Source organism: Dreissena polymorpha, chromosome 2 (genome assembly GCF_020536995.1).
Source record: "Dreissena polymorpha isolate Duluth1 chromosome 2, UMN_Dpol_1.0, whole genome shotgun sequence".
NCBI lineage: Eukaryota > Metazoa > Mollusca > Bivalvia > Myida > Dreissenidae > Dreissena > Dreissena polymorpha.
The window spans coordinates 8585531-8609932 of record NC_068356.1 but is presented as its reverse complement, the minus strand read 5'-3'; the positions used below and the strand labels follow the sequence as shown (position 1 = coordinate 8609932).

General features: G+C 37.3%; 2 protein-coding genes across 2 annotated transcripts in view; both read left to right on the top strand.

The window, feature by feature from the left end:
• The first annotated feature begins 729 nt into the window (after positions 1-729).
• On the top strand, positions 730-24325 carry LOC127865774 (protein singed-like). The gene is made up of 4 exons (XM_052405729.1): positions 730-1974; positions 17846-18011; positions 20070-20359; positions 21083-24325. Exons 1-4 carry the CDS (start codon positions 1149-1151, stop codon positions 21283-21285), a joined length of 1485 nt encoding a protein of 494 aa, XP_052261689.1. The 5' UTR covers positions 730-1148; the 3' UTR covers positions 21286-24325.
• The window catches only part of LOC127865788 (uncharacterized), a 230492-nt gene continuing 208439 nt past the window's right edge, over positions 2350-24402 (top strand). The window contains exon 1 of the mRNA XM_052405750.1: positions 2350-2363. The gene's annotated coding sequence lies outside the window, so the exon portion shown is untranslated. The remainder of the gene's footprint in view (positions 2364-24402) is intronic.

Here is a 24402-nt window from a genome sequence, read left to right as displayed (position 1 = left end):
ATACATGTGATATTGTTTAATATAACTATTGGAAACCAGTTCAACCAAATAATATATAGTTTTTTAATAACAAATACTAGCCCAATAAAAACTTAAATATGATGGAAAACAATATTTAAAACACTGACTAAACAATCGTTTTATACATGGCTTTATTATAATTCCACCAAAAATAACGTGTTTTTATAATATTTGGTTTTGGTGTGAAGACATACAGTTAATTGTTTCTGATATCTGTATTACATAGCTTAAATCAATCATATACTAAGGCTTTATTAATACCTCGGTTTCTTTACGAGCCTTTTAATGGTTGCTGAGTTTTTAAAGTGAATTAAAAAAAACACATTGTTAGGGGTATCATTTAAGTAAAGTTGGATATTATTTTTTAAAGATAAATTAATTCAATGACAATAATTGTTTGCTCTAACCTAAGCTTGTAACGTATACTAGTCTAAATCGTTCTCAAGCTTCAAGGTTATTTAAGTTCGTTGAAATGAGCGAAGATTTAAAACTAAGTAGATCTGAGACGCATGTAACAATAGCGCATTGTGTTGATAATGGTCAGAGGAACAATTTTCCGCATACTTGCAATTCCCCTTATGTAAGTGTCAGACAACTGTGTGAAACCTACATTTCAAAGTCTGTGAACTTCGATACCATTGTTTATATGTATACACTATATATACAATGAACATGTTACATCAACGTGTCTGTTGTAAATTTAATTTATGTTGTAAAACGATGCCGATTATAATAATTCACGAACATACATACTTCGTTATATGAAGGAAAGTAATAAAATTCAATTAAATCTCATTGAAGTTTCCCGAAAATTAAAGACATTTTTAGTCAGAGCGAGGTGATTTCATTTCCAGTAGAAACACACTGGCGGGTTTGTTTCCATACAACCACACAAAGCACGAAAAAGTCGTCTGCGGAAATCGCTCACGCGGAACATCTTGGATATCATGGTGAATCATCGTATCGAAGCTTTCGCTCTCTCGACTGATTCAGTTTTAGATGCGTCTTGTCGCTTGATGTGTAACGAAGGCAGACGTCTAAAGGATTTTGTATGTGGAAACTATCGGAACAAAAATAAATATTGAATTTTTTTTTTTACTTTGGATATTTCTACTAGGGATTTAAGGATGGCAGAGAATGGTGTAAACGGTCACAAAAGTAGCGGAATGGAGTGGAGAGTAGGATTTATGAATTGTGCTTTGAAATATCTCACTGCTGAGACATTTGGATTCAAGGTTAACGCATCTGGGGCCGCCCTGAAAAAGAAGCAAATCTGGAGCATCGAGCAGGACCCGGCGGAGGAATACGTGTACATCAGGAGCAGCCTGGGTCGCTATATGACGTCAGACAAGTACGGTAACGTCACGGTAGAGGCTGAAGAGAAGGGTCCCGACGAGCGCTTTGTTGTCGAGTATTCCAAAGACGGCAAATGGGCGTTCAAGCACGTCACCCACGGGAACTACTTCAGCGGAATGGACGACCAGGTGAAATGCTTCGACAAGACGCCGACCGACAAGAACTGGTGGAGCATCCAGCTGTATGTGCATCCCCAGATCCATCTCCGGAACGTCAACCGCAAACGGTACGCCCGCCTGAACAAGGAAACCAACGAAATGGAGTGCACGGAGATCGTGCCTTGGGGCTCCGACGCCCTGGTGTTCTTAGATTTCGTCGAAGGAAAGTACGTATTGAAATCCTGCGACAACCGGTACCTCCACCGCGACGGCCTACTGCAAGACGCCATCGACGCCAACACCCTCTACATGATGGAGATCCACTTCGGCTCCCTGGCGTTCAAGGACAGCGAGGGGCGCTACCTGACGGCGGTTGCGAAGGGGACGATGAAGGGCAGCAAGAAGACGATCACCAAGGACGAGCTGTTTACGATCGAGGACAGTCACCCGCAGGTCCAGATCGTATCGCACAACGGGAAGAGCGTCTCTATCAAGCAAGGTACGATCGAACTTGTGTGATACTAAGTGCTAGTATGGTGTGCTCGTAAAAAAATCGTATACTAGACTGAATTCTTAGTTTGTCTCATACGAGCCATAATAATTAAAATGCATATTTTGATGTCTTATACGAAGTTATATTCAGTGTTTATATAATGAATTTGGGATGATGCATTGTAATGGTTTATCGAAAATGTAAAACAACGTCTCCTAATATCTGTACTAAGTTTATGAGAACATCGTATGATGTCTTGTAAGAAGCTTTATTATAACGTCTTAAGATGTCTAACACAGTTTTATAATAACGCATCATTATACATTGTATGGTTACCTATTTATAGGATGTATGGTAGTGAGGTTTATAATAACGTCTTCGATTGTTTTAACGAAGTTTTATGATAACGTCTCGTGATGTCTTTTACGAATTGTCATGATAACGCCTCATGGTGTCTTTCATACAAATATGGTGTCTTATGAAAATTTTTAACTTTGGTTACTGAACTCCATGTCGGCGTGCGAAGATATGGGTATTTCGATTTAATAATCCTACATAAGGGTCAGTGACTGGAATTGCTTTTAACACTTGCCACACGGGAAGCTGGGAAAGCGACTGCGGTGTTGATTGACAGTCTGTAGGACACTTGATATTTAATGTACTTATTATCTTGAGAACAAGAAGCAATAACAAGAGGCGATAGCTCGAGGGACTCAATACTATGAGTATAGTTTTTAGCGCGGAGAAGCAGTACAAACTTGTTGATTTGACCTATTTTATTACAAATACGTGCATGCAAGTATGCTAGCTTTTCCATGAAATTCGGGAAGTTTATATCGCTCTGTTCATGCTTTGTCAACATCATGGGATAAAGCAACATGTATTCAATCTCAAATTCCTCACACACTTCGTGTACGACTGTACGCTCGAGTGAGCTTGTGCAGTGAATTCCCTGTCTGGAGTGATATGAATAGTGTGTGTACTGCACGTCTGGTGTACATGTGGGTGAATTCACCCGTTTCGAACGAAACTAGCGTCAAAATTGGGATAATTAACCCTCTGTTCGCTGTCACATAACCATGCTTGCAATTGAACTAGTTTAATAGCGTAATACAGTTATAACACTGCCCTAACCTTAATTGCACGCAAATTGCTTTGTCTAAAGGGATTTGTTCACATACTACGGAATTTGTTAAGTGATTCAGTAAATATCTTTAATTGCTAGATATAAATATCGGAACTATAGCGCGTCACCGTAATAACAAGAATATAATTTAAAAAACGGTACAAAAAACGTACAGATTTGGGCTCGCACCATTTTCCTATAGATTTAAAGGCTATCGCATTAGGCCCTCGGCCATCCAGGTTGTTTTGAGAGTGCTTTCATTACTTTAGATAACTGATCCACGTGTTGTCACAAAAATAAAAATATAAACGTTGTTTACGTTTTATACTTTGCGACCATGATTGCTACTTTCGATCATATTCGCTAAATTACGTATAAAATACCTCAAATTAACTAACATAATAATGAAAAATACGGATTGGGAGAAAAAGTTTGGCCGACCAAATGATTAGTGGAAAAACTGCGTATATGTTTGGTCTTAGAATTGGCGACAATCATCGTTACCATGGCGTTATATACTAGCATGCAGTCTATATTATACATTTTATTACATAGGCATATTACTATATTATACACTTTCGGTTTAACAAACCGTCTTTTATGACTGAATTGTGTTGACCACGTCGAAAACGTCGTGACAAACGGTCCATAAACATACATACATACATACTCGTTAAAATACGGTCAACACTACGCTAAACCATATTGAATGACGATTAATCATTAATGCATGATACATGTGATATAGGCAAACGATTGTTTTCGATCAATAAGATGTCATTGGTTGTTTCATTATCGAATATCGTGGTTTCGGCCTCCCTTTTATGTGGACAACTTCGTTATTGGTCAGTTATAGAAAACTGATTGAAGCTGGTGTATTATGATATGATGGCGGTTATATGATGATTCGTGAGAATAAATATGACAATTAAGATGATTAGTGTGGTGACGATAAATGATTATTATGATGTTTATGATGATGATGATGATGATGATGATGATGATGATGATGATGATGATGATGATGATGATGATGATGATGACGACGACGACGACGATGATGATGATGATAGGGATGATGATGATGTTGATGCTGATGCTGCTGATGATGATGATGATGGTGGTGGTGATGGTGGCGATGATGATGTTTGCACCCGGTGATGTTAGAACGTACAGTGCAGGAAACCCCAGTACACTACGCATCTTCCTCGTCGTATTCAGTTACTTCCTCAGCGTTCATCCACTTTCTCTCACGGTATTTTAAGTAATTTGTCGCCAGCTACTGCAACAATAGGCTCGTTGATTATCAACAACCATACAGCGGTATTATTCTTCTGTCTATGAGTTGTTATTTGTCCTTTCTCTTCCCGATGGCTGACTCAGCAAATTGTCCTACGGGGTGTGAATTTTCGCACGAAATACGTGAGTAGAAAGCCCGATCGTGTGAGTCAACATCCTGAATACTGTAGGTGATATTTTAGCGGCTCTTAATACCTTGTACTTGTAATTTGATAATTTATTCGTTGTCGTTTATCCTTCAAATGGACGCTATCTTTAACATGTAGCAATGTGACGACAAATTAAACGAATCCCATCATCGACTTACTAATGTTCGTTTTAACACTGGTTCGTTCGTGTATGCTTTATGCACCGGGTGTGTTTTTTTTTTAAATAAAAATGGAGTATTCTCATGTTATGCATTTCAGGCTCGTTTGCTTGAAAGGACGTTAATTGCGTATGTTGTAAACCTGTTTTACTGTATTCGCTTCATGCATGACGAGAGTTATGTTGACCGTAATATCAGTGCGCAAAAAACTACTTTTACTCGAGCACACACATACTATGACATACTATGACTTTCAGACAACCATACTATATTTTTTCATACGAATCAACTTCCGGGTTATATTGGCCTCAAAGCGTTCAGTTTAATACATAGCAATCACTCATTAAATGCTTCCGATTTATACTTAGTAATCGACTTGTCATCTAATGGACACATTTGTCAGACTATCCGTTAAGGTTCTGACTCAGGGGACGGCAGATGATAATGAAGAGGCGAAAGATGATAATGAATTTTGATGAGGCAATAAAAACGGAGAACTCGCAGAAATAATTAGGGATGCCAGATTCACATCTTGATGCTGCGCAGTGATTTCAATGACAATGCAGATAAAATTATTCCCTCTTGAATATTAATTCGAAAAATGGACGTACATTTGGTCTCTGTTTACATTAACTTGAATCCAAGATCAACTTATTTAGACCTATCAATTGTCGCTTTAATTGAAAATATTGGCAATGGATACTTCCGGTCGTGAATTTATGGTGATAACGCGGTTTGGTGTCATGGATTCGGTTGCTATGGTGATCCAGTTTCCGTTACCGAGGTGACTCACGTGAAGACTCAATGATGTTGTCCGGCATGTCCGAAGTCATTCATTCTCAAGAAAATCATTGAGATTAGATAAGAGAACGAGGTATTTGCTGCTATTAACTGTTGACATCTCGTTGCTTCTAAGTCTAACGATGCCGATTGCGTTTCCAGTTCATCTTATGCTATGAATTTGTATTCAATTTGGGACATTAAAAAGTTCGAACATGTGTCTAACGTTATAACTTATGTGAAACATCAATACATTTATATCATGCTAGAACAGTTAGTTCAATACCTATACCTTCTATTGGTTTTATTTTCAAATATTCCGTAAACACTTTGTTTTCCTGCAATAGCTCATTTTCTTCATGTTGCACTCATCTGACGGCTTGTTACATTTCCCACATGCTGCACTAAAGGGATCTTTTCACGCTTTGGTAAATTGACAAAATTGAAAAAAGTTGTTTCAGATTCGTAAGTTTTCGTTTTAGTTATGATATTTGTGAGGAAACAGTAATACTGAACTTTTACCATGCTCTAATTTAGCCATTATATGCATCTTTTGACGATTTTAAAACCTAAAAATTATAAAGCGTTGCAACGCGAAACGATTGAATAATTTGGAAAGTTCTGTTTTTGTCGTTAAATTTTGTGAAACTACGAAGATTGCTTATATAACGTATAAAATACGTCAAACATGTGTACTCGGCGGAATAGCTCAGTAGGCTAAAGCGTTTTTACTTCAGGACTCCAGGGGTCACTGGTTCGAAACCTACTCTGGGCAATGTCCTTTTCCTTTTTTTAATTTTTTTCTTGAGTTTTTACTGGAGCTTTTATGATCCAATGTTTACATTTATCAATATAAAGCATTTAATGAATAAGTTAAAAAAATGGCAAAATCTGTGAAAAGGCCCCTTAATGTAATGCTGAAACGCGTTTTAAAGCAATCATTGGGTGTGATTTCAATTAATTTTTTAATAGTTTTGCTTATTTTAGTCTCAGAAAATACAGTACATACACTGTGTGAAGTTTATAGGTAGGACCCCCCCCCCCCAAAAAAAAAAAAAAACAACAACAAAACAACAACAACACAGCTTCATTTTACCTAATTACATTAACATGGAAAATTTGTTGCCTTAAAAAAAACATTTGACAGTCTGACCAATATGATTATGATAAATCCAATTTGTGACAGAAACCTCTGCATCGGTCTGTGCACGAATCTTTTGCATCTCCTACAGATCTCATACTGTCCAATCAGAAGTAGTATCTTTGAAAGCCGGGTTAATGCATGTAAACTTGTAAGTGTCGTCCTAGTCTTGACTAGATTTGCCTAGTCCTAAGTCCTCATAGGCTCATGATGTATGACAGTCGTCCTAGTCTTGACTAGATTTGCCTAGTCCTAAGTCCTCATAGGCTCATGATGTATGACAGTCGTCCTAGTCTTGACTAGATTTGCCTAGTCCTAAGTCCTCATAGGCTCATGATGTATGACAGTCGTCCTAGTCTTGACTAGATTTGCCTAGTCCTAAGTCCTCATAGGCTCATGATGTATGACAGTCGTCCTAGTCTTGACTAGATTTGCCTAGTCCTAAGTCCTCATAGGCTCATGATGTATGACACTTTCCGCTTTTTATGGAATTTGTCGTTTAAAAAAGGGATGTCTCATCTAAGCAAAAATCCAGTCAAGGCGGAAAGTGTCGTCCTAGATTAGCTTGAGAGGACTGCACATGCTGACCAGGGACGATACTTAAAGTACATGCATTAGGAACTGTTTTCCTAGAGACCGGCTCCAGCATGTTCTATTCTATACATGTCACGTTTATAAATCTCATGTATAGACAGTTCCTAGCAGACACAACTCCTCCAAACTGAAAGGACGATATAAAATTATTTTTGTGATGTCACTAAATCTCAAGAGACATTCATGTTGCGACCATTTATTGTTGATTCTGTCAATTCAGCTTTATTATAATTAGTCGAACAAAGCCTCTTCTACAAAACGTATCATAACAAGTAAATTCACAATACAAAGACAGAAATCTGGAAGCATGATCATAAAATGTAATATGTTGCCATGGTTACATTTCCAGATTTGATATGGAGATAACTGCTTGTGAACATTTCACTTAATCTGCCGTATTAACTTACTGCTGAACTTTCTCACAAATGGCAGTATCTGGAGAATCTTGATGATATAAAACGGCTCGATTTTCAAACCGATGAAAACTTAAATTCTCGGTAGATATCACAATAAATTTAAAATGTTATATACTGACATTTTGTTTCATAGTAGTATAATATGTTACGTAGAGTCTAAACAAAGAACTTAAATCGGAACTGTAAAATAAGAGTTTCACTCTAATGTTTCTCAATGCAAAACACTTTTGATAAAAAGTGATCAAGCGAAACGCTTTATTTATTATGACTTGAAGATCTTTTCATGAAACTGTATCTTTTTTACCAGTCATTTTGGTACAACGTTCGTCTGACACGTGTAATTTTACGCCTAACAATATATTACACACATTTCCAGACACCGTTTACCCCGAGCAGTCAAAATATACCCATCAGAGCGCTAAATAAACGGAGGGTCTAATAAGCATGTGGCTTCCATCATCTGCTTCAAACATACTTTATTTTACCCGATAAAAGGTCTAGTTCGGAAGAGCCTCTTCGGTTACATTGTTTCTGTCATGGTCAATCATCGGTCTCCTAAACAAATAGACATTTGATCGCAACTTGTTTATGATCTCAACCAGGCTCTTTTGTTTATTTATTTTTTGAGGTACGGGTTGAGAGTATGATGAATTCAGACTCTTACCTGCATGCTATACAGTTGGCGATAGTTTTGTATCAGAAAAGGGATAAAGATGTTAATAAACAATATTCTTCAACAACATGACAAAGAAGGAAATCTGTAGTAATTATCTAAAAAAAGACTATAATAATTATATAATTTACTTTTAGGTTCTTAAAACGTATTTAGTTTTTTTTTATTGTAGTTGTGTGCAATAGGAATGTCAGTGCATTAATAAAATCATATAGTTGTAAATCCCAATTAAGTTGGCGATGGCTTAAAGGGGCCTTTTCACAGATTTTGGCGTGTTTTGAAGTTTGTCCTTTAATGCTTTATATCGATCAATGTAAACATTGGATCTTAAAAGCTCCAGTAAAAATCAAGAATAAAAATTAAAAAACGAAAAAAGGTAACCCTCAGCAGGACTCGACCACTGACCCGTGGAGTCCTGGAGTAAAAAGTCTGCGCATTAGACCACTCGGCCATCCTTCCTTTTACAATATCGTATTTTATACTTCATATTTAGCGATCCTCGTAGTTTCGCAAAATATAACGACAACAACAGAACTCTCCAAATTATTCTATCGTTTCGCGTTGCAATGCTTTATAATTTTCAAGTTTTCAAATCGTCAAAAGATGCATATAAAGGCTATTTTAGAGCATTGTAAATGTTCAGTATTACGGTTTTCTCGCAAATATCATAACTAAAACGCAAATTTGCGTATATGAAACAAATTTTTTCAATGTTGTCAATTTACCAAACCGTGAAAAGGCCCCTTTAACATGCTCGGTATAGACACAGTTGGCTGTATATGTAATTGTGACTAACTTAGTTGGTTTTGATATGATATTATATGAACTATTACTGACGCATCAACATTACTTTTCGCAAGTCTTTGGAAACAGAAATTAAGGTGTTTTGAGCGACTGAACACGATTTGCTCGTGCTAAAATCAAGCATTTCACGAACTAGGCTTTTGAAACCTATCGGTGCGTTCTACTGAGTCATGATTAATATTTCATTGGCTGAGATGCCGATCTTCACACGGGGAGGTCTGATCCAGCGAATGAGTGATTGACTGATAAGCCTTGTTGAGAGAGGTGTTTGTGGGTTCGCCGACCCTGTGAATGACCGCACGTGCGTATATAATATAACGTGACAGTACAAAGGCTGAATACATCGTGTTTCTATTGGTTTTCGCTTTTGGTTTGATATTCTTATAAGCGAACTATATATGGGTCGTACTCTGTGAAAAAGTGGTTTAATTAATGTGCGTAAAGTGTCGTCACAGATAAGCCTGTGTAGTCTGCACAGGCTTATAAGGGACGACACTTTCCGCTTAAATTTGGTTTTTACTAAGAAGAGACTATCGAAACAAAAAAGATTATAAAAGCGGAAAATGTAGTCCCTGATGTACAGACTGCACAGGCTAATCTGGGACGACACTTTACGCACATGCATTTAACCTCTTTTTTACAGAGCACGGCCCATATGTATAAGATTTATTTAAGAGACATACAAGGAGATTAGTACTTTATCTCGGATAAAATGACCAAGTAATATAGTCGCTAGATAAAGGCAAGATCATAAGCTATTCGGTGCGAAATAAAAACGTATTTGGTAAAACGATATGGTGAATAGACGTTAATAAATGTAGCGGTTGGGCTATCCGTATTATACATATTGTACAATAAATACAGTTGTACACGATTTGAAGGAAATACTGGCATTATAGTTGTTCATCTCGAACCGTCAAATACTTATGTTTAGTGAATAGAAATGAGTCGCGCTCAGGGAAAACCGGGCTTAACGCATGTGCATGAAGCGTCTTCCCAGATTAGCCTGTGCAGTCTACATAGGCTAATCATGGACGCCACTTTCCGACCAGCCTGGATTTCTCGTATAGAAGAGACTTCCTTTCAACGAAAAAAAACATACACAGTTCACTGTGCGGACTTTACATGCTAATCTGGGACGACACTACGCATACTATTTACAATGTAAGCCCGGTTTTCCCAGAGCCAGGCTTAACTATATGTTTGTATATGTCAGTTATTTGATAAATCAATTATTCCACGAACTTATTACATAAACAATAATATTACAAAGGTGTGTTCAACCTTCTATATGTTAATTACATATATTTAATCTATTAACTATTTGCTCAAACCTATTGTATCAATATATATTTGAATTATAATTATGAAACACTTTTTTTAGTCCTTCGAATGTCTAAAACGCTACAAAGGACGCGAACGTGCCAAAATACTTATTAATTAACTCTAAATATAACCGACAGGAATGCTCATTATCAAAAGCTTAAAAATCTGTTACACATTCTACGATAATTTGAATGGTCTTTGTTCGATCGTGTTTCTCGTCGATTATTCAAGTTCATTAGCGCACCTGTCTGGCAGGGCTTATCATGCAATATATCAATCAAACGTATCATACCTTAACGCTGATGCAACATGTTACATGGTTCGTTGGTCTTGGTACCCTTTTGGCTGTTATCTGAAAATTAGGTAAGAAAAATGTACGAGCCGAATAAACGAAGCTCATTTCCTTGTATCTTTAAGGTTAATTACCACCATTCCATGTGAAAACATAACTTATTTTGACATTTCTTGGCAAACGACCGGTTTTCTGGTAATTTTCCCCCCGAATTTACATAGTTTTCTTTAAATGTGCATTATTTGATGGTTACACATGTAAATCTTTACTAAATCGTTTGGTAATTCATGCTCGGAAACAAAACCATTATAATACACGTGACTTTTTTTCTTGGCACTCAAACGTTAGAGGACACTTCTAAAGAGACTAGTGAATCTACTAACACTAACACTACACCATATTCCTCAAATAACTGTAAACGGATGTATTCAAAACAAGACTGAAGAGTCAATCTAATTGATGCCCATTACAAATCAAAAGTCTCCTTAAACATTCCAAGCGATATTTTTCGGGAATCTTGTGTTAGAGCATTGTTTCCATCTTCACAAACATGAACACTATTGATTACTGTGAAGAGACTCAAGCGCTTCTTTCGATCAGCCCAAAAGTCTGGCTGCCATCGTGACTGGGTTAGGCAATGCAAGTTTGTCTGGGCAACTCATATCTTATTGATTCCTCTCTGGCCTCTCAGATACTCGCCAGAGACTGTGAAATTCGACGCGTCATGGGCCGGCTGATTCTAAGCAAATTCTCAATAAGGCCAGTCATGGGAAGTTCGATCGTTTGGAAATTTTGCAGTGCACTTATCGAGTCATGTCCACTTGTGTTACTAACTTAATTGTTCCCATTATTTAAGTCGCAAACGGATCGGTTGAAAATAGATTGTTTCTGTTGTGTGCATTTCAATAGATAACAACAAAATAGTATGTTTGTCCTCTGTTTGCTCCTAACACGCGTTCACATGTGTGTATTTTCGTTAAGAAGAAGCGCCTTTTTACAGTTCAATCATGTATTTGGCACATGTTATTTAAACATTAGTCAAACAACATTCAGTATTTTATTAACTTTTTTAATTTTTAGACCACCACATATCTATAGACTTGGATATTGTATAATGATACATCTTCTTCATCATGCACATGCATGTAGCAATGCCACATAAACTTCCCTCACTGCTGTAAACACGAGAGATTTTAACACGATATTAAATGAAAATCAGCTTCTTTATTAATAGCTTCTTCCTGTTAAATATTTCTCCACATCAACAGGAACAACATTTAGCACGAGTAGAGAGTGGAATTTCAAATTAATCTTATGGTCATGCAAATCAAGAAAAAGTGTATGTTTTTTGGTTAGTTGGTGCGATCGTTTACTCTATTTTTAAAGACGAACAGTGAAATGAATACACTTTATATTCATTGTCACGTTTTCAGTATAGATTTCATATTTTTACTCTGTTCGGCAACCAACCAGCGTCAAATGCACATACAAATGAAAGTGATACGTGTTATTTACCTACATCCTGGTGGCATTTCAAAATTTGTCCTATTATTACGCCAACATTATAGATTTTCTTGTCCGTTCCGTATTAGTGTTATGCATCAAATACATGGCACTGCTACTGTTTCTTTAGAGAAGCAGAAGGGAAATTGTTTCATTTCTGATTCACTGTAATCACATATTTTATGGTCTAAATAAAATTTAAAAAAATCATTTGGTCCGTTATTATTCTTTCGGTTTTTATATTTCAATTTTAGTGATGTAACTTTATGAAATTTCATTACCAACGTTTGCCTAACTTGCTATGCATATAGAAAGCACAACACTTTATATCATGCGCTACAGAGAAAACTTGTGAGTCCATAGATCTACAATTATTTGAACCGCGCTCTGGGAAAACGGAGATTTATGCATGTGCGTAAAGTTTCTTCCCAGATAAGCGTGTGATGACACTTATCGCTTTATGCAATTTTTCGTTTAAGGAAGTCACTTCTAAACGCGAATACAATGCGGACTGCACAAGCATAATTTAGGACTAAACTTTACGCACATGCATTAAGCCCTAGAGGGCTTATCATTTGTTTAATGAACTATACTGTACGAATTAGTCTTCAAGATGAGAGTCAAGAAATTATGTTCATTAATGTGTTCTCTTGTGTAAACTGCCTTTACGTGAACATTGAGTGTCGAGTTATCATGTAATCCCATTTAAGAGTGCCAGCTAATCGTAAAGGGTATGGTCATTAGTGGTACATAATGCATATAAATGATTAGACTGATAAGCGCCCCCCCCCCCCCCTGATCATGAGCGTTAGAATGGGTCATTGTTTCTTTCATTGACAGTATAAATCATTATCTGACAACATGGATTGATTAAATATGAAATTAAATAAGACGTCTTCGTCTTATAATACGAGTTCACTGATAAGATGATATACTTTTAATAGCATTTGAATTTACTCATTGGTTAAATAATTACAAGCAAACCATTCGGAGATGAGCCAGCATTATTCAGATTTCTGATGGAATATTAGGATTTTATGATCACTCCGCTTCGCCCCTTGAAGGTACATCGACGCCATTTGCGATATCTGCAATTTAAGATATCGATGGCTCATCGTTCGTTCCCTCTTTGTTCGCGGCATCATCATTACATGATTCACGCATTTTTACATGCGTCTGTAATTATTAATATCGATTTCAAATTTCTATCGTGTACATTCTGGGCTCAAAACGAACAATTGTTATTATTAATCAACATGCATTTGAGGTTTTTGTACAAATCGTTTAACTGCAATTATGATAATTCATTCAAAAGTCTTTGTGTACGAAACTAATCTAACAACCGATGCCAAAATTAGGGATGTCTAGTATATTTCTTTTTATATTTAGAATATTTCTTACAGAAATTTCTTAAAGCAAACAGCGCAGACCCAGATGAGACGCCGCATCATGCGGCGTCTCATCTGAGTCTACGCTGTTTGCCAAAGCCTTTTTTCTAGACGCTAGGCATAAATGGGTTAACAAACGATGCCAAGTTAAATCAGCATTTACATGCAGCGAGAAAGTCTCTCTTGTTTTATTGTATTCCGATTTGCAAGCGAAACTCGACAAGTATTACTTGCAATGCATTATGAGTCGCGTCGAGTGAAAATGGGTCGTATGCCATATGGCCATCGTTTCTCCACACCAACTTGCGCAGTCTGGTCAATAGCTACCCGGGCCGCTTATGCAACCACGAAATATTGTTTGGCTTTAGAGCGGACAGGGAAGCTCAAGACAAGACTGTGCAAATGCCGTATATTGAATAAGATCCATTTTCGCATGACGCAGCTCATATTATACATTAAACAGTTTCTTAAGGAAGTCGTGGCAAAAAATATTTAGTGCGCATTTTTTTATATCACATGAACAATGTTTCAGTTTCATGGCTTGTAGTATGCTTCACCGTGGATCTGTGATCTTTGGCGGCACATCTTTTTGGAGATGCACAAATTAACGAACAGGTTCTGATGAACACGTTTACAGCCGGGATAAAAAAGCCACATAAATATTCACTAGACGATTTGTTGTCACCCATGGGTTAATTCATGTATTTACGAAAAAGCAAATACATTATTTACTAGTGGAGCGTTTATGATGGATATTGATACTCGTGTTTGTCTATTATTTATAACAAACCATTTCCATTGGTGGGTAAAAAACAACAACACAAAAACGTAGTTATTTGTGTTGAATACCCCGCTCACGCTGGGTGATGATTCAGATGAGTTTATAGATTATGGAGAGATTATTCAAACGTATGAGTTTGTACTTTTAGTCAGACTTTATATAAAGTTATGTTGTCTGGGTCATACTCGTTGTCAATGGCGGTCTAGACGAACATGTCTCTTAAAATAAGTGAGCCTTCCTCATCTGGATAAGTGTGTTTCTCAGTTCGAAGCACGGAAGGGTTTATAAAGAGGAGGTAGGGAGGTGAATACCCCGATACACGTGACCACATGTTATTGTCCCAGTACCCACAACTGAACGATACACGTACCCTCTCATTTATCTTCAGGGGTCTGTTGACAGGCGCTTTTTATTCCCGCACCACGGAACTTGTATGGCTTATTTTAGATCTCGAAAACATATGTTTACATTTTATGCTAGACATATGAGTCTCGATCGTATGTTCGTAAAGTTTCGTTTCAGATTAGTCTGTGCAGTTCGTACAGGCTAATCAAGAACAACACCTTCCGCTTACTCGCGATTTTTCTTTATCAGAGACCTCCTTTTAACGAGAAAAATCATAAAAGCGGAGAGTCTCGTTCCTTATAAGCCTGTGCAAATATGGGTCGAAATGTGCGTAAAGTGTCGTTCCATATTAGCATGTGCCGTCCGCAGTCTTATCAGGAACATCACCTTCAGTTTACTCGCGATTTTTTAATAGAAAAGAACTCCTGTATACGAACACAAATCATAAAAGCGGATATTGTCGCCTCTTATTAGCCTGTGCAAATATGGGACGTAACCTTACGCACTTGCATTAGGCCTAGTTTTTTTTTCGGAGCAATTCTCATTTTCTCTTTTCATCATACCAATTTACATTTCCTTTCCTTTGTAGTTTACTTATTGTGAAAGATAAAAATAAAAAGCACAAGAAGCAAAGCAGAGGCATAGTCGCTCGTTCTAATATAATTAGTGTAATGAATTCAATGTTTTTGTGAAAATCTACGTAACTCTATGCCCCTCCCTCTCACCCAAACCCATGTAACCAGGCCTGAGAACCAGAGACTGTGTTTTAGCTGACTGCAGACGCATACGCATTGACGCTAGAGTTTACATAAATTACTGAAATAAACATGCTCAACAAGTTCATGAAACATGACTTTATTCTCACAATTATCAACTGTTTGTGAATATAAGCCCGAATGCTCGAAGTAAAAAAATCACATGTCAGCTCGGCCAAATTTCAAACCAGATGCCTTTAAAACCATGCATCGATGACGTTTGAAAACCACAAAACGGCGCTGTTTGCACAGCCTGCACGCCCGGGTGCAATGCTTATCGTGTTTGTATGTGTGGGTGTATTTCGAACTTAATTTATGAGGCCTTTCCGTAATGTGATGAACCGGAGTGCGTCCCAGCACTCCGAATTAATTATTTGAGTCACGAAAGTTGTCACGAATTTTGAATTATAGCTACCATTTACAGCTATACGTGTATTACTGTTAGTGATTTTCAATTTTGGTGTGGTCTTGTGCTTTGGGGGTAAGCCGGAGTACCCGGACAAAATCCCACCTATCCGGTATGGTTACCGTCTTCCAAACTCTCATGAGTCTGGGAACGAGGATCGTTAAGCGCGTGACCAACCACTGCGCTTACCAGACAGCCTTGACGATTCATATCGAATCTAGCTCGCGTTTGTCAATGGCCTCACTGTCGATAATTTTAATTGGCCTGCGCATCGCAAGAACAGATCGACGATTCTTAAATATCATATACGTTCGCAAACATTTTGACGGTTTTAATAATACTTTTAAGCTTTAATTGGACATAGTGACGACTTGCACGACGTTTTCTTTTTGAAAAGTTCTTACTATATCAATGTTTTAAGGCATAACCATGCTGCATCTAAGCATCTTCTGTTAAGAATAGTGTTGCTATTTTGCATGAACAGTATTCGGTGGCTGACATAATTATATCTGAAGCAGAGCTTTTTAACCGACTTTTTATTCAAGCATGTTAAATGTGCGAGTGGTTTTGGTTTTAATGTCATCTGGTGAAATGTCCAAATGAGTTGTGTTCTGAGAAAACTGGGCTTAATGCATATGCGTAAAGTGTCGTGCCAGATTAGCCTGTTCCGTCCGCACAGACTAATCAGGGACGACACTTTCCGCCTAAACAAGATTTTCGATAAGAAGGGACTTCCTTTAAACGAAAAATACCATAAAAGCGGAAAGTGTCGTCCCTGATTAGCCTGTGCGGACTACACAGGGAAAAACTCCCTTCTTAAAGGGACTTGTTCACAGATGTTGGAACGTTTTGAATTGTGTAATAAGAAGATTTAAATTGATAAATGTAAACATCGGAACTAAAAAGCTCCAGTATTATGCAAGAATAAAAAATTAAAGAGAAAAAAGTCATCCAAACCTGGGCTCGAACAACTGACCCTTTGAGTAAAAGTCTACCGCTTAAACCACTCGACCAACCGTGCTTATACACATCTTGTGGATTTTTTTACTTTATATACGCAATCCAGGTAGTGTCGAAAAATATTAAGATAACAACAGAACTCTCCAAATAATTCAATCTTTTCGCGTTTGTAACGCTTTATAATTTTCAGGTTTTTTAAACGTCAAAAGATGGATGTAATGGATATTTTAGAACATGGTTGATGTTCAGTATTATTGTTTCCTCGCAAATAACATAACTACAACGAAAATGGCACATCAGAAACTCGGGCTTAGCGCGTGTGCGTGAAGTATCGACCCAGATTAGCATTCGCTTTCATGGAGCACTAGTGTTCTATTTAAGGAAGTCTTGTCTAAGCGAAATTCTAGTTCAAGCTTTCATTAAATTTTCATTTGAAGGAAGTCTTGTCTTAACGAAATTCCAGTCTGGGCGCAATGGAACAATAATTTCGTTTCATGGTATTGTTTGATATGATAATAGTTTGTTTGTTTTTGGTCCATATCGCTGCATTTGAGTGACAAAAAATATTAATGAGTTTTCATCACTTTTGTGGATGTACTATCGAAAGGAGTTAGGGGTGCACTGCAATCGATTATTCGCTAAGGACCTACTGTATAAAATGTTACCGATGCTTACATACATGCATTTCTATGATATGGTATGACATTCGTGAACTTAACCGTATGTTCGCATGATTATATACATAGAAGTGTCTGCCAACCACTCAACCAATGGGATTTAAAGAATATGCAACTAACAGTTATTGACACAAATAGTTAGTTTTGATCATCACTTCTTGTTTCCATTGTTAAATTGGTTAATATTAGCCACCAAACAACAGCGCGATTTAAAGAAGATGTTGCCCCACAGATCTTTGAACAATGTTTCTGTATTGTCATGCATTGTCATAAATTCGCACATCTCTTGTTTCTATGGTTACAGGCGTGGACGTCTCAGCCAATCAGTCCGCGGCTGAGATCGAGGACACGGAGATCTTTCAGATGGAGTACTGCAAGGCGTCGGACATGTGGGCCCTCCGCACGAGCACCGACAAGTACTGGAACCTACAGGCAAACACAGGCACCGTTCAGGCAACCAGGGCGGAAACGTGAGTTGCGCGCGTATGTCATGTAGTGCATGATGGGTAGACATTTATTGGGAGATAATGTGATTTCTACAATGCACGATGGGTAAAAAACCTCAACACAGTGTTTAACTCCCAAGTCGGCTTTACGATCTATTCTCGAAACTAAACATGTATCTTCGCTGAGGTTGGGGTAGACAATTATCTGTCATATGAGTTGTGCATTGTATGATGGGTAGATATTAGAAAATCATGTAAACGTTGTACAGTTTATGATGGTAGACATTGGACGATTGCTTATGTTGTGCACAGATTTATGTGTAGACAGTGGGAAGCCCTTTACGTTTTGAATTGCATTAGTAGACATTGAATGCACGATGATTAGACATAAGTAGGTCACTGACGTTTTGTTTGAATTAATTGATGGGTAGAGATAGGAAGGTGTCGTTCATTTTGAATTGCACGATGGGTAAAACGTGGAAAGCTAAGAACATACTCGTTGTGTTTTTGAAGGATGTTTATAAATGAAAATATGAAGTTTCCGACAAGCCAGCGCAATAGTAATTAACGCTCTGCGCTATAAAGTCACGAAAGGTTTTGTGGTCTCATTGCGAATTGTTAACCTTTATACTTTCTAAAAATCCAACTTAAGTTATTTACAAATGCGAAACGTAACTTGAAACCAAGTATGGCGAAATTGTATACATTTGAAATGTTACTCTTATACTCTTATACTCATAACGACAATTTTTCGAAATATGGCCAAACCTAGTTTAAACTATATCTGTTTTGTGCGCGAAAATAAACAGTATTCAGTGTTGCTTGTTGCATGTTCCGAATAAAATAAACGTTTTTTGCATCGTCAGTTTTGTTCACAATAGTTATTTGTGTTTTCTTTAAACAATAACATTTGTCTGTAACATTTTCTTTAAATCTTGGATACGACGTTTTGAGCAAACGAGAATGTATTTTTTCCATTTTTTATTTTCTTCGTAAACATAATACATTTAATCTTTGCATATAACATAATATGTCAAATATACACACAATTAGTACATTTGTCTCACAATGTTTTTCTACATTATGGTACATAGCATTTTTTAAAGACTATGATTGGTGTGGATGAAGCATGTATTTTGCATATTACATCTTACTAGAAATACATACATCGAGCAAAATGTTTCACAAAGTATTTTATATTAATTGTGATACATAGCATCTATGAAGACAATGGTTGGTGTAAAATGAATATGTTTGAATTAGTTTCATACATTATTTAAAAGTTTTCAAATACGGTGTAGAATTAAACAGGTCAATAAAGATAATAATACAACTATACAAAAAAAGAAAGAAAAAATTGGTGTTTGTTGCTTTAAGGTAGGTGTACATATGTAAGAGAGTATGTGTAAGGATGTTTTAGGGTAGGTGCATTAATTTAGCATAAAATGCGCCCAGCGAGTATTAAAGATAGGTAGTTTATTTTGAAATTCTTGCGATTAGTTCCTCGAGTTTAATTCTAGTATTAAACAATGGTACAAAAGCTTCTACTAGTGGTGTTGTTTTCTCCTGTTTGCATTTAAAGTTAAAATATTTAGACTATAATATTATAAAGTTAATGACATGCGAATTGTTGGCATCAGCTAGGGTCAAATTACAAAATGATATAGTTGCAAAATTAAGCTCCAAGTTTTCTAACCTTTCTAACTTGTCGTAGATAAAGTTTTTTATATCCATCCAAAACTTTTGGATAGGATGACAATCCCAGAAAACGAGAATATTCGTTTCTGTGTGCATATAACAAAAATCCCAAAAGCTGATGCAAACGAGAATGTTATTAACATTCAAACCTTTGTGAAAAAAATAACAACAACACGGTTTTCGTTAAAAAAAAGCCTAATATTAAATGGTAAATTGAAAAAAATAAGGAAAGGAACTGATGTAAGGAAACGATTTTTGATGTATACACACATGCTATACAAGACGCCCTTAGGACAGTCACCATTTTAAACACACAGCGGAAAATGCATTTGTAGAAAAGCAATAAGTTAAATATTATCCGCCGGTTGTGTCTCTTGTTAACAGGCAAAAGGACAGTTTCTTCACGATCGACTGGCAGGACGACGGCACCGTCGGCATCAAGGGCTCCGACGGGAAATACCTCTCAAACAAGCAGACCGGGATTCTCTACAGTACCGGAAGTTCCCTCGAGGACATGAACCGCTTCAAGATCACGATCGTCAACCGGCCGCTGCTGGTACTGAAGAGCGAGTTCGGGTTTGTGGGGACCAAGGGGAGTCAGTACATCTGTAACAAATCCAAGTACGACGTGCTGACAGTGAACGCTGCGGGCAATGGTTTTTACACTATTCAAGGTAGATTCATCGAAAAAGGAGCTATGAAAATCTGTTTGTTTTTCCGGTTGTCAGTTTGGAATTTAAGCATATGATTACCATAATGTACCAGTCTACATGTACAAGATATTATTTACAGTCGAAGTTGCATACAATTTGGACATCATAGTAAGCCATGCATTGCTCTTGGTCGACAGGATTTAGCATGTTAAGACTTGTTGGGAATACTTTGGCGACTCTGTCTTAGTAACACTGTAAATATCTTGTCCAGAGTATGATACAGATTATGATGATAATGCATGTTGTATGCAAATCAATACTTACAAAAAAGGAACGCATGACATTATTTTAAGTTTACATTGCTCAAATGATCAGCAACTCTCTTGTACACTTAGATAAAGAGCGAGCCATTTATGGATTCCGGCGTCGGCTGTAGCGACGATAAAAAAATCCCAACATTCGAACAAATAAAGGCGTTTAAGTGTATTGTTTTCATCCAATACGCCTTTGTAATATTTCCCCTCTTGTGTATTTCTTTGTAATAAAAAATAAAGACATTGTTAATTGTTCACGCCCATTTGAGATATTTCTTATTTCATCTCAATCCTAATTACTAACATCCTGCATCGACGTTTTAAATAATAGACCAGGGAAAGTGTGATTTATGTCGATACTCATTCTTGTATAAGTATTTTGAATGATTTCTCCATTTTTGTACATTTCTCAATTATACCTTTTTTTTAGGACCAGACGGTAAATATTGGAACGTAGCAGACGACACATTGGTTCACGCTGACGCCACCGGAAGCAAATTCCAATTCCAGTTTTGTGGGGGTTCCATGATGGCCATCAGGGCGCCAAACGGATGCTTTCTGAAGGGGGAGCAAAATGGCCTATTCAAAGCCAATGGAAACGAAATTGGCTCGACTACTTTGTGGGAATTTTAAAGATTCTTATGGGTGCGGTGCTTAAGAGTACTAAGACGGTATTTTCTGAATGTTAATATTTGAGAAATCTGGGGACATGATACCGATCTGTAGATTACCTAGACAAAGCTTAATGCGACGTGCAATTGATAATGTTGACATATTTCTTCTAGTAAGTAGAGCTTGTAAGAAAAAATCAAATTATTTTTTATGGTGTTCACACAACACAATCGTACATTTACCTACTTTGCAAACTTTTGTTGCTGTCCGTACATCCATGTTTTGCATGTTTTTCCGGATTCGTTCGAAAACCCGTTCTAGACTTTAATCTCTAATGGACACGCAAACGTATCAGTCGGGTACGTACAGTTACGTTAAGCATTTGTTTGTGTATTATGTAACTGCGAATGATGTAAATACCTGTACATTTGATCTATACTGTAGTCGTCATAGGCAGTTGCTTTACTTGACCCATTCCACGGTTTGCTCATATGTGCATGCAATCACGTGACTTCAGGACCTAACGCATTGCCTCTAAATTGGTCATTGTCAGAACGGGTACTCTTTAAGTCCACTACAATTTACCCCGGGTGCGGAAAATGCGCACCCGACCAAAATAGACTGTACCCGAGTTTTATACCAGCCCGAAATCCGACGTTGCAAAACGCGCTGAACACATTAAGAAAAAAATCCCTTTGCTACGGAATACCGTTAGGACTATCGTGGTTACACATTAAAATCCAGAGGGCGAGAATGCGAGAACGCGATCGTACGATGGCGCCAATGCGACAATACGATGACGACAGTGCGACAATACGATGGCGAGAATGCGATAGTACGATGGCGAGAATGCGAGTTCGCGATAGTACGATGACGACAATGCGACAATACGATGACGACAGTAGGACAATACGATGTCGACAATGCAATAGTACGATGGCGAGAATGCGATAGTGCAATAATACGATGGCGAGAATGCGATAGTGCAATAATACGATGACGATAGTGCGACAATACGATGACGACAGTGCGACAATACGATGTCGACAGTGCGATAGTACGATGGAGACAATGCGAGAATGCAAGAACGCGATAGTACGATGGCGAGAATGCGAGTTCGCGATAGTACGATGACGACAATGCGACAATACGATGACGACAGTAGGACAATACGATGTCGACAATGCAATAGTACGATGGCGAGAATGCGATAGTGCAATAATACGATGGCGAGAATGCGATAGTGCAATAATACGATGACGATAGTGCGACAATACGATGACGACAGTGCGACAATACGATGTCGACAGTGCGATAGTATGATGGAGACAATGCGAGAATGCAAGAACGCGATAGTACGATGGCGGCATTGCGACAATACGATGGCGACAATGCGATAGTACGACGATGCCATCGTACTATCGCACTGTCGACATCGTATTGTCGTACTGTCGCATTGTCGTCATCGTACTATCGCGTTCTCGCCATCGTACTATAGCATTGTCGCCATCGTATTGTCGCACTGTCGTCATCGTATTGTCTACATCGAACTATCGCGTTCTCGCACTCTAGCCCTCTGGATTTTAATATGTAATCACGATGGCCCTAACGGTATTCCGAACTTTGAACAAAACCTGCCTCAACATGATTTTTTGAGTATAACTTTCGGCACTATAGAGGCCATTTTAAAGAATATGGACATTAGTGTTAACATTTTTTTAATGAATGAGCCGACAGCGACCAATTGAGCGTTTGTTTACCCGAGTCTATTTAGTATATTTCCGTACCCGGGGTACAATGAAGTATACTTAAGAGTACCCGGGGTACTTATAACTAGTTCCCGAGCCAACAATGACCCATCGAGTCGAATTGCTAGTGTATTTTCCATTACTTAGTTTGTTTATGTTTTTTTTGTACTCATGCATAGAATGGGACCATACCATGCAGTTTGATATTAATGAGTTAGATACTAAAAGGCCTTTGATAACTGAATCAAACACGCTTTAGTTCTGTGATATGATATTTTGTATTCGTTGTTCTAAATAAATGTTGTAACCATACTGTAGAACATTCATTATGTATTATCATATTAAGTTATAACTATGGCAACGATACGCTTTTGCCACACCTTCCTTTAGACGCATGTTTTTCTCATAATGATGTACTTGTCTGATAATATGACTGTCATATCATTTATATTCATTTACTTATGGTTGTATAGTGCTGCTTCTAACGAGCTTTTTATTAGCATTATAAGATGGCTATATGATATCGACTTTCTTATGTGCACTTCGTGTACCGGCATTTTAATTTGAGTATATATTAGTCTGGAACCCTCATAAGTGTTGCTCATTGTTCAAGGAAATAAAAACTTGCGAAGTTAGCATTATTAACATTTAGAAAACAAACAGATAAAGGTGATTTTCCAATTCTGAATGTAATTTCGTAATGCTAATTTATCTGAAAACTTCCATTGTGGTGGTTTGCCAACAAAGAAAGTGATACCCATATTAACAAATGCAAATTCTATTGATTATTCCTCCCAATAATTAATTCCTCAGTTAACGGCAATGTTATCTCCTGTTCAACTTTTAAGCAGGGCATGATGTTTAGAACTGCGAATCCAGAAAGATATCGGTTCATGTGTGCACAGCAAATACTATCGGCGAGGTTCATTCTTAAATCGTGTCATTTGTAACATTGAATTGTGCTGTTCTTGTTAAAATGTTTTTTTTCTAACCTTATTTGCATTTTAAATGTTGTCTTTAAGTTTTCAAGCAATTTGTATGTCTAAGGTTTTGTTAGTGCATATGTGCGTGTATTATAATGTCTTACTATGTTTGAAATCGCTGCGATGTTTTGAAGAATGACACAAAATGGTAGTCTTTGCTAAATCTTTTGATGTATAATCTGTGTTAATGGTATTAAGACAGGTATTAATAGTATTGTTTGTATATAAATATTGATGAATGGATTAATATCATGAACACAAGGTTTATTAGATATTACTGAATAACATGACTTGTGTATTTTGTAATAAACTGCCAAAATCTTTAGCAAATTGTAAATGTCATTTACTGCTGTCTGAATGTCCGTCCACAAAACCATATCAGGTAATATAATGGTGTTACATATGGG